This window comes from Talpa europaea (genome assembly GCF_964194135.1).
Source record: "Talpa europaea genome assembly, chromosome: 11".
In the NCBI taxonomy this organism is placed as follows: Eukaryota; Metazoa; Chordata; class Mammalia; order Eulipotyphla; family Talpidae; genus Talpa; species Talpa europaea.
Genome location: NC_140078.1, coordinates 101,208,996 through 101,222,621, shown reverse-complemented (window position 1 = coordinate 101,222,621; position 13,626 = coordinate 101,208,996). Strand labels below are relative to the sequence as shown.

The 13,626-nt window shown below is 61.6% G+C and overlaps 1 protein-coding gene across 1 annotated transcript; it reads left to right on the top strand.

The window, feature by feature from the left end:
• Positions 1–706: 706 nt before the first annotated feature.
• Positions 707–13,172, top strand: LMCD1 (LIM and cysteine rich domains 1; the record flags this gene model as incomplete). Its single annotated transcript, XM_084247706.1, has 5 exons — positions 707–929; positions 3,890–4,145; positions 6,552–6,887; positions 11,583–11,798; positions 13,014–13,172. Exons 1-5 carry the CDS (start codon positions 841–843, stop codon positions 13,170–13,172), a joined length of 1,056 nt encoding a protein of 351 aa, XP_084103832.1. The 5' UTR covers positions 707–840.
• Positions 13,173–13,626: the final 454 nt, after the last annotated feature.

The window sequence follows — 13,626 nt, the reverse complement described above, 5'->3', positions numbered from 1 at the left end:
CTCGCCTCGCTGGTCGGGAGGCCCCTGCCACTGCTACAGTCGCCCCCTGCGTGCATACCTGCACCAGGTGTCCCCACCCCGCCCCATAAACAGTAAGTTTCTCAGGGTTAACGTGATTAGAGTCTCCTGGGCGCCTTGAGTGCAAATTCTGACTGCAGGGCCAGGGAGGCTCAGGGTCTGGGTCTCTGGACAGGCACTTGGCTTGAAGACCCCCTGGGAGAGCTGAGTAGGTTCAAACCCAGCTGCTCTGCGGGGCGGCCAGTCACGAATAATAAACCCATCTCACATGCTCTTCTGTTTCCAAAGGATGGCCAGCCCTTAAAGGCTCCTGATTTTCCACATTTTAGCAAAATATTTAAGTAATGCTTTGAGCTCTAAACATTTGGCAAGAGGGCCATTCCTTTGTGCCTGTAGCTTTGGTTTAATCACACCCTGTCAATAAATCACAAGTGCATGAGGGACAGGAGACCGTCGCTAGAAGAGTCCATCCAAGGACAAGCTGATCAGTGGGGTGGGGGGTGACCGGTGGGGTGGGGTGGGTCCAGGGGACCCCCCCGCAAGAGAGAGTCCAATGCCCAGGACAGCCGTGGAGGCCGGCCTGCGCCCGCATTGCACTTTCACTGGGAAGGACACTTGATCACGGAGGCCACGGGGCCGCCCCTGCCCTTCCCGCCCGCCCGCCCGCCGCCCCTGGTGAACGGCGAGAGCCGGCTTGCTCGTCTCCAGGCCTCCGCGCCCCACACGGTCCCTCTGCTCACACGCCAAGTCTCGGAGCGGTCACGCCTCCCCAGTCCAAAACGTTTGGAAGGAAAACACCCTCTTTTCTGCCTCCTTTTCCAGATGTCGCTGGGCCAGCAGCCGTCAGCGAGAGGCGCGCCGTGCGTGCGGTGCCAGGGGACGTGCTCGGGCTTCGCGCCACACTCGTGGAGGTAACGGCCGTGTCAGCACAGGCCCGGGCTTGGCTGTCCTCCCCGGGAACCCTGCGCCTCCCGCGGGCCCGAGGGGGTGTGCGTGGCTGGGCGGGACGGCTGGGTGCGTGCCTCCCGCTCGCTCGACAGCAGGAGGATGGAGCGCGCTGCATCCCAAACCTCTCAGGTGGGGGCTGCGGCCCGGCCTCGTGGAGTGGCCCGAGAAGACACAGCTGTCACCCCTGGGTGCCGTCCAGCGGGGCAGAACTGTCCTGGGTTTGACCTGGGGTGGCTCTCCCCCCGCTGCTCTGCTCTCCGTGTGGGTGGGCTGGAGGCCAGCATGCCCCGGGAGAAGAATAGAGGCCCCTGAGCCGCCCTCACCCCACTCACCCCTACCACCACTGACCCCCCCCATGGACAAGCAGAGGGAGGGAGGGCAGACGCCCCACCCCCAGAGCAAGGCCGGGCCCAGGTAGGACTGCCCCCAGCTTGGGGGGAGGGAGGAGGCTCTGCCAGGCAGCAAAGACACAGCTTTTGTCCCCACACCGGAGGGTGACCTTGGGCGCTCCTTGGGGCAACATAATTCGGGAAGTTTCATCTCAGAGACCTTGAGCTCCCTCCTGAAGTGGCAATTCCAAAAATGATGGTGGGACCGAGCTAAGGCTTCCATGGAAGTGTCAGGCTAGTCCCGAGCAGCGGGGATGGGCATCCCCAGAGGAAGGGCTCTGGGCTGGTGGCTGCTAAACGGCAGCATCGGAACTCAGTCTGGTGTAGCCCCACTGTGCGCTCCCCCGAGCCACAGCCCCGGGGCTGTTCAACACGCTCGCCCCTCCCGCTCCGGGCCTGGTGTCCGCCCCCCACGGCTGGTCCGTCAGTTTCCTCTGTCTGGCCTCTCCAGCGGCCATTTCAGCGGCGGGGGGACCTTTCCTGGGCGGCTGGAAAGAATGGGTGACCTGTGTAGCCCCCGCGAGGTGGCTGCCAGTGAGGGCGGAGCGCGGGGTCCAACACCGGGACGCCGCCCCCAAAAGCGCCGTACGCGGGTTAACATTTTCCACTTGAAAATGTCTCACGTGACATCCCGAAGGCGTCGCTGGCACCCGCCGGCCATTCCTCGCCCAGGCCCGTGGACGGAAGGTGAAGGGAGGTCAGGATCCCGTGGGTGCTGGGCCTTCCCTCCCCGCCCCTCCGCGCCCCCTTTCCAGCTCCCTCCCCCACGGGAGCCGCAGCTGCTGTGACCCAGCCTTGCAGGGAAGCCGTGCCCCCCAGCCCCACCGCTGCCAAACAGCTCTCCTCCGAGCAGGGGAAGCAGCCCCCGCTTCTGTTTGCCCTGCACCACCTGCCGGCTCCAGTCCCCCTCTGCGGTGCTGGAATTTCCCTGGAGGGCGCCGTGTCCGCTTTCCAGGCTGTAGCCGCTGACCGCTGACCGTGAGCCGGACTGCTGAGCTGCATGCTGGCCTCACATCCGGGAAGCAACCCTGCGCTAAAGAAGCCCCTTCCACCTTTGGGTGCCTGCTCTTTGCCAAGCTGTTCACCAGCAGCCCCATCCCTTGTGCCGCCGGCCTCTCTCCCGGGCCTGGCCAGCAGGACTCCGCACCCCCACCTCCCACCCAGCCTGGGGCTACTTCCTGTGGACCTCGCACGCAAGGCCCCTTCCAGGTGGTCGGGGGTGGCCTTCTCTTACTATTAGGAGACGTTCCCACCCGCAGCACTGCTGCCATTCCGGACAGGCTCATCCTTTGCTGGAGAGGGGGCTGTCCAGTGCATTGTGGGGTGTTCGGCAGCACCCCTGGGCCCCAGCATGTTGCAGCTGGTAACGCTCCACTGTGACATAGCCAAGTGCTCCCAGCCAAGTGCTCCCAGAGCCCGACTTACACCCTCAGGGCCCCCTGAATAGCACCATCCAGGACCTGTGATGCATGGTGACTGGCGCGTGAATTTGGAAGCACGCGGGGTCCCACCGGGGCCTGTGCAGGTTTGTGTGGCTGGGAAGCTTGAGCCGCTGCAGGGACGCCTCCCTTGCTTGGCTGCCCACCCCCCGGGAGGTCCTGCCCTTACTCCCTTTACCTCTCAAGCTCTTAAATCGCTCGCTGTAGAATATCTGAGACACAGCAAGACCTGGGCGACAGGCCAGAAAGGGAACACCCGGTTTTCCTCTGAACTCTCTGGATTGCTAAACCGAACGCTAGACCTACAGCAGCCAACTGCTTTAGTTTTTAATTGTCAGAGAGAAACGACAGGCTTACGTGAGCTTGACACTTCCCCAGATGCTCCCACCGCCACCCTGATCAAGAAGAAGCCTTGCCAGGGAACATCACTCTCGGGGGGTGCAGGGGCAGGTGTGGGCTTTGTGCTCAGTCCCTTCCCTGGGCTCTGGCCGCAGCTTCCTGACTCCCCTGCCCAGCTGTCCTCTAGCTGCAGCGTGAATGCTGAAGAGTTTAAAAGTTGAATTGCCGAGGCACATGAATCTTGGGAGACATTCTTAATAGTTCTTTACCAAAACTTCTTGGTAAAAGGCCAAAGAGTAGATATTTTGGGCTTTGCAGGTCACATGGTCTCTTGTAAATTCTGAGTGTGCCCCTGGCTGATTGGCAGTGAACAGGCATGGGTGTGTGCCAATAAAACTTTATTGACAGAGGCAGGTTGAGGGCCGGGTCAGCCCATGGTGCCCCCAGACACCTTGCTTCAGAGTGTCTCTCCTGAGTGAACCAAACCATCAGGAGGAGAACTGTGCTGCTCTTTCACCAGCAAAGGTCATCTCCCACAGTCCCCACAGAGAGAGCCATAGGAAGACCACAGTCTCGCAGAAGCAACTCCCAGCCCCTGAGCCTTCCAGGCTCGGGTCCCGTGCCCACTGTCTGCTGCTGACCTTTCCAAGCTACTCGACTTAAACGCTACACTTGCTCTCAGAGGGGCAGAGGCTGCGGCAGGAGACCTGCCTCTCCTCCCGGCAGGTCAGCTCATGCCTCTTCTCCCACCCGCAGGAAGATCTGCAAGACATGCAAGTGCAGCCAGGAGGCCCACTGCCTGAGCTCCGACCTGGAGGATGACTGCAAAATTGGCCGCCTGCTGACCGGCTCCAAGTACTCCACCCTCACAGCCAGGGTGAAGGGCGGGGACGGCATCCGCATCTACAAGAGGAACAGGATGATCATGACCAACCCCATCGCCACGGGGAAGGACCCCACCTTCGACACCATCACCTATGAGTGGGCTCCCCCTGGAGTCACCCAAAAACTGGTAAGGCGGCTTCCTCCAGCCAAGGGGCTGCTTCCCTCCCCCTCGTAAACACTGCCCGCGCCGGGGTTCCTGAAGTCAAAGCCGAGGTAAGAGGAGGCAGGTCACAAAATGGTGGGGAGAGCGATGGCCTCTACCTGCCTGTACCCCTTGGGGTCCTGGGGACCCAAAGAAAGTCCCCAAGCACAGGCCAGGCCCAGACTATGAAATCCAGACGTGGCTTTGAAGGACTCCCCAAGTAACCCAGCTGCAGGCACCTTCTGACCCAGCGGCCCAGAATGGTGCTCCTCAAATTCATCATGCATGGAAATCACCTGGAGAGCTTGTAAATGCACCTTGAGCCGCAGGATTGTGTACCCCTGACAAGTACCAGTCCCCAGGTCACACCTAGATGGCCCTGTGAGTTAATGTGATAAAAGGGGTGCAAGCCTGCCGCATGGTTGAATCTCTGCTGGGAATACAGGGGCCTTTGGGGGTCTTCTCGGTGCCTCCTGACACCTTACAGCACACGGACCTTCCTCCCCTCCTGTGACACAGAGCAGTCCCCCTCCTTGGGGACCTGGCACCTGCTCTTCCCTACTAGAAGTGGCCTTTCCCTGCTCTTTGCATGGCAAGGTCCTTGTGACCTTCAGTGCTCGCATTCTCTCTCTCTCTCTAGCGCCCTCTCCCCGCCCCCCTCCACGATTCCTTACATGCTTTCAGTGCAGGTTGTCATCAGGCCATGGTGCCTTGCTTACTCTCGCCCCCAAAGACTGAAGCATCATCCCCGTGCTGTCCCATGCATGTCCCATCCAGCCCCACAATTCAGGACCCTCCTGGCCAGTGACCCTCGACATGGGGCCCAGGAACTGCTCCCCCACCACCACCAACTAGAAGTGCAGAAACAGAATCATGGTTGGGAGATTTTTGTAGCGTTTGACCCCCAGAGGGGTGACCAGGGAGCTCCAGAACAGAATCTGGCCCCACTGGTGAGCTGTGTCCCCACACGAGGCCACACGGGATCCTACAGCTGGGGATAAAAGCAAATGCAGAACCCCGGATCCTGCCCCGGAGAGGGTTTGAGTGACCCTGTTCTACACAGTAGCTATTTAGATGGGAGTGGGGCGATCCCTTCTAGAGAAAGGTTTTTTTTTTTAATTATGCCTTTTGAAATACCTGTTTTCAAAGAATACACGAGCCTTCGTGAGCTCGACCACCATGAGTTAGGATTAATCTTACGTGTAAGGAGACATGAGATTGTCCACGACCAGCAGAGGGTGGAGGACCCTGGGGCACATCCCGGGCCACAGAGGTGGCCTCAAGTACCCCCCACCCCTCAACCCCTGGCCTCCAGGCATGTCGGTGGTTCTGACTCAGGTCGGCCTGCAGCAGCCACGTCTGGGTAAGCCATCTGGTTCCCAAGATGTCAGTGGAAACTAGAGCTGGCAGCTCGTAAAAGAGCCAGCTGTGGGCGTCAGGAACTGGCTGGTGAAAACCCAAAAGCCTGGGCCCAGCCTAGCAAGAGGAAGGCATTGCCGGCGTTGACGCTGCTCGTAAAACCCCAGGCTCCAGAGGCCCCTGTCTGCTCTGCGTCTGGCCAGCCTGCCAGCCCGCTGCTGTGCCTCCCACCCGCGCTCGGGGACTTTCCCTTAATCACCCAGGGATAGGGACTGAGTCTGTCTGGGAAAGGCAGCTGAATCTCGCTGTCAGCCAGGAGGAAAGTCAGGGAAATTCTTAAGCCTTTAAACACAGGTCCCAGGAAACCAAATTGCTCCTGATTATTGAGCACCTACTACGGGTCGGGCGCTAGGCCGATGGCTATACCTACAAGCACTTCTCCCACACTGTGCGGGTATATGCTCTCACCCGCATCCGCAGAGGGAAACCGAGGCTCAGAGACGCGCGACAGCTAGCCAGGGATACCAAGTGACTTAGACGGCAGAGCCAGGTCTTGGACCCAGGCCTCCCCGATCCGGGCCTGAACGCTTCCCGCCAGACCCGGACACACTGACATCCTTACAGGGCCCTCACCTCCGGAGGAACTGGTGTGGACGAGACCCCGTCGACTCCGTGGGGAGGATCTCTCTGCACTTTTAAATAAGCAGCCGTAGAATAGCTTAGGCCGGGGGTGGCTTCACCGCTCTCTTCTAGGAAAAGAGATTTTAAACTAGATTGACTCTTGTTGCGGTTAGGACAGTGTGTGCATTGAATGAGGTTCCATTTTGATGAAAGCAAACCCCCAGGCAAGACCGGCTCAGGTCACAGCATCCTCATCAGGAGGTGAATCCGAGACCGGCCCCGGGGTGGGGGGAGCGCCGTTCCTGGGGCCTCTCTTGGATGCTGCCAAATGGACGCTTTCCTTGGGAATCCGTGGCTTCTGCAGACCCGGCAGCCCAGCCTCCGCCTCACGTGTTTCTCCTCCTCCCCCAGGGCCTGCAGTACATGGAGCTCATCCCCAAGGAGCAGCAGCCGGTGACGGGCACCGAGGGCGCCCTGTACCGCCGCCGCCAGCTCATGCACCAGCTCCCCATCTATGACCAGGACCCCTCCCGCTGCTGCGGACTTTTGGAGAACGAGCTGGCGCTGATGGAAGAATTCATCAAGCAGTACAAGAGCGAGGCCCTGGGCGTGGGGGAGGTGGCCCTGCCCGGGCAGGGGGGCATGCCCAAGGAGGACGGGAAGCACCAGGAGAAGCCAGAGGGGGCCGAGACAGCCGCCCCCACCCCCAACGGCAACGTCGGGGACCCGTCCAAAGACGTGGAATACGTAAGTCTTCCCCAGGCCCCCTGGTCGGGTTGAAAGGCCCAGCCAGACCCCCAGCACGAGACTCTAGTCCCCATTCCCACACTCTGTCCTGCGTCCACCCTGCGTCCACACCCACAGCCACACCTCTCACAGCTGTTGGGTGCTCACCCGCTGTGCCACTCGCTTTAGCCACTCGCTGGGGGTAAAGGATACAAGACGTGTGGCCCAGCTGAGGGCAGAGACAAGCAAATTGTTGGCTTAGAGGGGGACGGGAAGGCAGGGAGGCCCACGCTGGCCTCCGAGGCTAAGCAGGAGTGACCCAGCCCCGACTTTGACGGATGTCGGTGTGGTTAGGAAGCAGACGGGGTGCCGGGGCGGCCTCAGAGAGCAGGTGCAGGCAGAGGGCTGACTGACCCCCACGCACAGCTGGCGGGGTGATGCGCTGGGGGTGGGGGATGCGGCCATGAGTTCAGAGGTGTCACCTGACTTCGCCTCTCAAGTATCAATTAATACCCCCATTGTCGGCCAAGCTCCCAGAAGCCAAGCAAGCAGAGGACACTGTCCCCACCTGCTCACGGACTCAGGCCTCTGCTCTGAGGTCCCCGGGAGCCATGAGGTGGCCCCAGCTCCCAGCCGTGCTGCTGTTTCCTTTCATGACTCCATGGGGGCCTAATCTGGGAGGGTGCCCGGAGGCTGTGTGAGAAAACACAAGGAGAGGCCATCAGGGCAAAGCCTGGTGGATTGTCTGCCAGCCCACAGGGAGTAAAGGCCCCGCTGCCGCAGTGCTGCACAGGGCTGCCACCCACAGGGTCTCCAGCCCCCCCCCCCAAATCAGCCAAGCAGCCTCCATTCCTTCCGTGGCCTTGAAAATAAAAGCCCCAACCCCTGGGGTCCCCACGCCAACCCCCTGCCTTGCTGGGACAGGTTGGAGGCAGTCACCCTGGAACCAGACACCCCAGGGGCATGCCACTCTCCCGCCACTGGGCCTCCACGCAGACCAGGCACGGCCCCTCCTCCTGGCAGCGGCTCCAGTTCGCTGCTGCATCCCCCCTCCCTCCCGCCCCCCCACCAGCTCGGCCATGTGGGGTGGCAGCCAAAGACCCCTGGCCTCACACCGATTTATCTGAGCACTAAGACGAAAGAAGGAATTTGCTTTTCTGTGCCATGAGTTGGGTGATGGTGTCTAACAGGCCCTGCTGCCAGCCAGAACGCGTGTCCTGCCGCCCCCACAGTGCCACCCACGTGGGCTCTTGTGGGTCAAGCCGTGTGGACCGTTCCCAGCCGGAGGGGCGCCCAGCCCCACCTGCCCAGCCCGCTGCTCCTCACCTTTCCTGCCTGAGGCACCTGTGCGCAGCAGGCGGTGGCTTTCCTGCCCCCGCTGTTCCAGCCCCACCAGCCTCACGCCTGCCCTTGCGGCGGCTTCCCAGACACCTGCTCAGAAATCAAAGATCAGACTTTCCAAGCCTGGCTGTTTGGCCAGGGAATCTGCCGTCCCCCGACCCCAAACTTGTAACTGAAGGAAGGGAACAGACATCCCAGGGCGCGGCAGTTCCTGCAATCTCCACGCTTGAGCCCCGGCCCTGCCTCCGCACCGCCCTTTCCAGGCCCCATGACCCCGGGAAGCAGCGAGGTGTTGCTGGAGGGCGGCGAGGACCTTCCTTGAAGTCTTGCAGACTTGTTGGCCTGGTCCCAAATTATAGGGTGATCCTCTGCCCCCCTCTCCCCACACACAGGCACAGGAGGGCCGAGGCCTGGGCCCCCGGCCTGCGCCAAGTCTGCCTCTCAGACGGAAACTTCAGCCTCTGGCAGCTCAGCCGTGCTCTAGCCCCTGCGAGGGACATACTTGTGGGCAGGCGCTGCCCGGCCTGCCCCGGCAGATGTTTGGCTCCGGGCTCAGCCAGCCGCCTCTCCTGCCAGGCCGCCCAGGGGGCCGAAATGAGCGCCCCACCCAGGCCCGCACAGAGGGTAACAGGCCCAGGGACAGGTGGGGGACACAGCCAGAGACGTCCCTCTCCCCACCTCCAGCTCCCCCTCCCCAGCTTCTCGGGGTGGGAACCCCGGGGCAGCAGCCCCCCAAAATTCACCGTGGTTACCAGGCTTCTCAACATCTGTGTCCCACGTCTTTATGGAGGAAATATTTTAATGACATTAAAGGAGGTTTTTTTTTCCACAGAAAATTTCCTCTATCCCATTTTTATACTATAAATACTTTCCCATGTTGCCACCTAAGCCTCAGACGCATTTTTTTTTCTCCTGGAGTGGCCTGCAAAGTATTCCATTGACTAAAACGGGCTGGCTGACTTGTTCTATAGAAGTCGCTAGTGAATCTTCTAGAGCTTGCGAGCCACGTGGTCTCCTTCCCTGGCACATGATAGCCGCCGTGGCCAGCAGCTAAAGTGGAGACCAGCGGGGCTGTGTTCCAGAAAATTTTATTTGCAAACATGAAAGTAGTTTGCTGACCCCAGAACTAGAAGAACCATAAAGCCAGTCTTAGCATTTCGTGAATGACTGGGCTTCATCCAGGGCCCTGGTCCACCCCAGCCCCCACACAGCCCCGGGCACCACGTGGGGGGGCCTGGCTCTATTGATGACCCCCCTCCAGGAGCACCCCTCTGCAGGCGCAGCCTTGAGGAACGCTTTCCCCTTCCCAGATGACCCGTGAGGAAGACGCCATTAGAAATGCAGGCCCTGTTCCCTCCCATGGCAGGGAGCCCCGCATTCCACAGTCCGCCCAGGAAGCAGCCTGTGGGGTGGGCCACCTCCGGGCCAACAGCAGCCCCGTGTCACAGAAGGGTTACCGAGGCTCAGGGGTGGAGGGCTTGGATGCCAGAGCCTCATTCCAAAGCCGGTCACCCTAACGCTGGCCCCCACCCTGCAGCATAAGGAGCCTCGGGGGGACGGCAGTGGGGGTGTGGAGAGCCTGGCACAAGAGGCTGTGGCTCCAGAAATGGGCCAGAAAAGAGAAAACAGCAAGCCTGGGGTCATGGCTGCCAGAGAAGATGGTGAGTAATCACCATAAGAGGAGATGGGGAGTCTGTTTACATCGGTTGTTGAGCACTTGCTTTGGAGGGAACCCAGCACCCCAATTCAAGGCCCTTGTGTTAATATTTATTGTGTTGCGAGCGTGAGCGTGTCACAAGGCACTCTGGCTCAAACCCGACAGGCCTTGGACACGAGCCTCTAGAAGAGAGCGGCTGGCGGGGACAGAACCAGCAGCCCCTGGAGCAGCTTCCTGCCGTGCAGAGGGTTCCCCGTATCTGCTGACGGGTCAGTCCTCACAGCCTGCTCACGGGGCGCGTGGCCCCGACCACTGTCCTTGCTCTGTGACTTGGTGACTTCATTCCAGAAGCCCACGGCGATGCCCCCCATCTAAGCTGCAGAGCCAACCACCCGACACATGGCAGCTTAAAAACAAGAGCATCAGTGTCTGTCCGCGCAGCCACAGGCGGGGGCTGGAATCTTCTGCCACTGACCCACTCCCACCCTGGCCTCGAGGCGGGGCTGGCCCAGCAGAGGCCCTGGGCTCTCCCTCCATTGCTGAGTATTTCTTGCATGTGGCCTGACTCCCAGGTGCAGGCTGAGAGAGCCCCCAGCCTTTCATGACCCACGGGGCGTCCCCAGCGCCCCTTCCACCACACTCTCAGCGACGTGAGCTGCTGCGGGGGGCCCACTTTCAAGGAAAGGGAGTAGACACCCCTGGGGAGAGCATCGAGAACTTGCCAGGCCCAGTTCAGTGCACCAGGACAGAGGGGACCCCACCCCTGCAGGGTCCTGGCCTCTGGGGCAGCTGACTCCAGAATGTCCCTCAGCTTGGTCAAAGTAGGCGCCTGCGGCTTCCACCCAAAGGGCAGCAGGTTCTGTAGCCTGCCCTTTAGATCCGTGTAACTAGGAAGCTCTCCCCATCCGGTCAGGGACAGGGCAGTGTGCCCTGGCAGGGCGAGGACCCCACCTCTGGCCGACTTGTGAGAGGTCAGTGCCCCAGTGGTTGCATCCTCCCCCAGGTGGGGTGATCTGCAGACTCGTGTGCAGGCGTGTCGGAAGCACAGTCCAGCGGGATGTCCACGGGGGCCCTGCAGGACTGCTCTGCCGGCCACGCTGGCTCCTCACAAGGAGCTGGCCCGAGAGAGACCCGCTGGGCTTCCTAAAGAAAGTCCCCGTGGGGGCAGCCCAGGCATCCAGACTGGCTCTTGCTGTGTCCGCAGCGAATTGGTGCTACTGTTTGAGCTCATAGATCAGGTCATTCTGAAACATGTCCGCAAAGCTTGGCCCCCCACACCAGCCTCGGCAGTCGCCCTAGCAAATCCTGGGGCGGGGGCCAGGGCGGAGTGTCCAGCTCCCCCTGGGCCCCCGGGTCTCTGCGTGCCTGACCGACGCGCGCTGTGTCCACTTGGCTGGCATCCTCGGCCAGGCGGCGACCGCGCCCCCTCGGCGGAGGCCCAGGCGGTGACCCCAGGGGGCGTGGGCCGGCAGCCCAGACCCACGTGCCGTGAAACACACACTCCGCAGGTCTCGCGGTGGCGGGCTGTGGATTATGGGCTTGGAGGCCAGGACGCCTCGGGCGGGAGCAGCAGCCATGCATACTGTTCGCCGGGCAGGGCATTGCCCACTTTGGGGCCCAGGCAGGGCCGCGGGCCAGGTCACCCAGGAAGCGGAGCCGGGTGGGGTGCTCCTGGCGCGCGGCCCCTGCCCTCCTGACCACGCGTCCTCGGCCCCCAGGTCTGCGAGCTGTGCAAGGGCGCGGCCCCCGCCGACAGCCCCGTGGTCTACTCGGACCGGGCGGGCTACAGCAAGCAGTGGCACCCCACCTGCTTCGTGTGCGCCCAGTGCCGCGAGCCGCTCGTGGACCTCATCTACTTCTGGAAGGACGGGGCGCCCTGGTGCGGCCGCCACTACTGCGAGAGCCTGCGGCCCCGGTGCTCCGGCTGCGACGAGGTGAGGCCTCAGGCCGCGGGCGGCGGGGTGGGGTGGGGCGGACCCCCGGCCGCAGGCAGCGGGGCAGACTCAAGGATGGGATGTAAAGGCAGAGAAACTGAGGCACAGGCCTGGCTTCGTGCTCTCAGCCTCTGCTTTCTCAGCTGCAAGATGGGGCCCGTCCCCACGGGGGGAGCAGGGTGGTCAGGCACCAGCGCCCTCCACGGTGCCCGCACTGAGCTCATGGTCAGAGGACACGGGTCCCCGGGGGCAGGCGGCCATGGTCAAACCCGGCTCTGCACCCGTTCGCCATGTGTTTGCCTGCGCCCGCATTTGCCCCTGGTAAGGGAGGGGGCGGTCCGCGCGGTGTGAGGAGGGCGGGTCAGCCGGAGAATGCTCGGCCCAGGGCCCCACCCGTAGCTAGCACGAGGCGACTGGCTGGCTGGTGCCAAGGCCCGGCCGGGACTTGCTGACAGGAGGGAGCACGGCACGACCCCGCCTGGGAGCGGGAGATGCCGGGAGCGGACCAGCCCTCACTGTGGTCTGCGCACGGGAAGCCCGCGGGGCGGCAGCAGTTCAGGCGCTAGCAACCCCCATCCGTGTGCCTGACATGAGTGCAGCCCAGCGGGGCCGGCTCTGCCTCCCCACCCTCCAGCTCCCCAAATCCTACGTGACGGGATTTCAGCCCCTTGGATAGAGGTGGAAACTGAGGCCCAGGGAGATTTGGGGATTTGGCCACAGCGCTGAAGCTGGGACGTGTTTAAGTGAGACCCCACAGGGAGGGGTTCCTGGTCGGTCGACTCTGGAATCCGAAGGCACGTTTAGCCAGTGTGCAGCCTGCTCCTGCTGGGCCCCAGATTCCTCACCATACAGAGAGAGGAGAGAGACAGTCGGGGAGGGGAGCGTTCAAAGTGACCCTCTACTCCGACCCCAGGTGGCCCTGGCCGCCCTCCTCCTGAGGACCAGCCATTGGCAGCTCAGCTCTTGTTCGCCTGTCTGCACTGGGGTGTGGACCCCAGCCCAGGACACAACTGGGCTTCCGAGCTGACCTCCCCCCGCGCGTCACCCACTAGGATGGCCTTCACCAAATATCGTTACTTACTGCCTCAGATACATGTTGGACCTGTCCTTGGAGGCCTGTAAATGAGCACAGGGCAGGCAGAACCCCTCTGACCTGTCCCAGTGTGCTCTCTGCGAGGGCAGACCCTGAGTCTCACGTTCCCTCTTTCCCCCCAGATCATTTTCACAGAGGACTACCAGCGCGTGGATAACCTGGCCTGGCACCGGAAACACTTCGTCTGCGAGGGCTGTGAGCAGTCGCTGAGTGGCCGGGCGTACATCGTCACCAAGGGGCAGCTCCTGTGCCCGACTTGCAGCAAGTCCAAAAGCTCCTGAAGGGCTGCCCCCCAAGGCCAGAACCAGAGGACCCCTGGGAGGGAGTGAAGGGTGCTGAGGCCCTCCCAAGGGCCAGCAAACAACAGACACTGATTTTTTTCAGTGGGAATAGCCATCTGCATGTTCTAGGCTGGGGGGCGGTGGATCCTAAGGGGTCCACAGTTCCCAAGGCAGAAGTGTCCTGAGAACTCTCAGGATGGAGTTACTTTTTGTTGTTTCCCAGCTGCCCACTAAAGACACAATCAGCATCCTGCAAGGGCTCTCCAGGAGGAGTTTCCCAGAATGCACTTGTGAGTGATGGAATCCTATAGCTATAGAAAGTGCCTGCTTTTTCCCGAAGGTGGGAGCTCCCCCAGGACGGGCGAGCATCCCACCCATCATGCGTTGCCTTCTTTTCAAATGGAATTTGAATTTTAAATAAAAAAAACTTTTATGTGTATCAATAAAAGTCTTA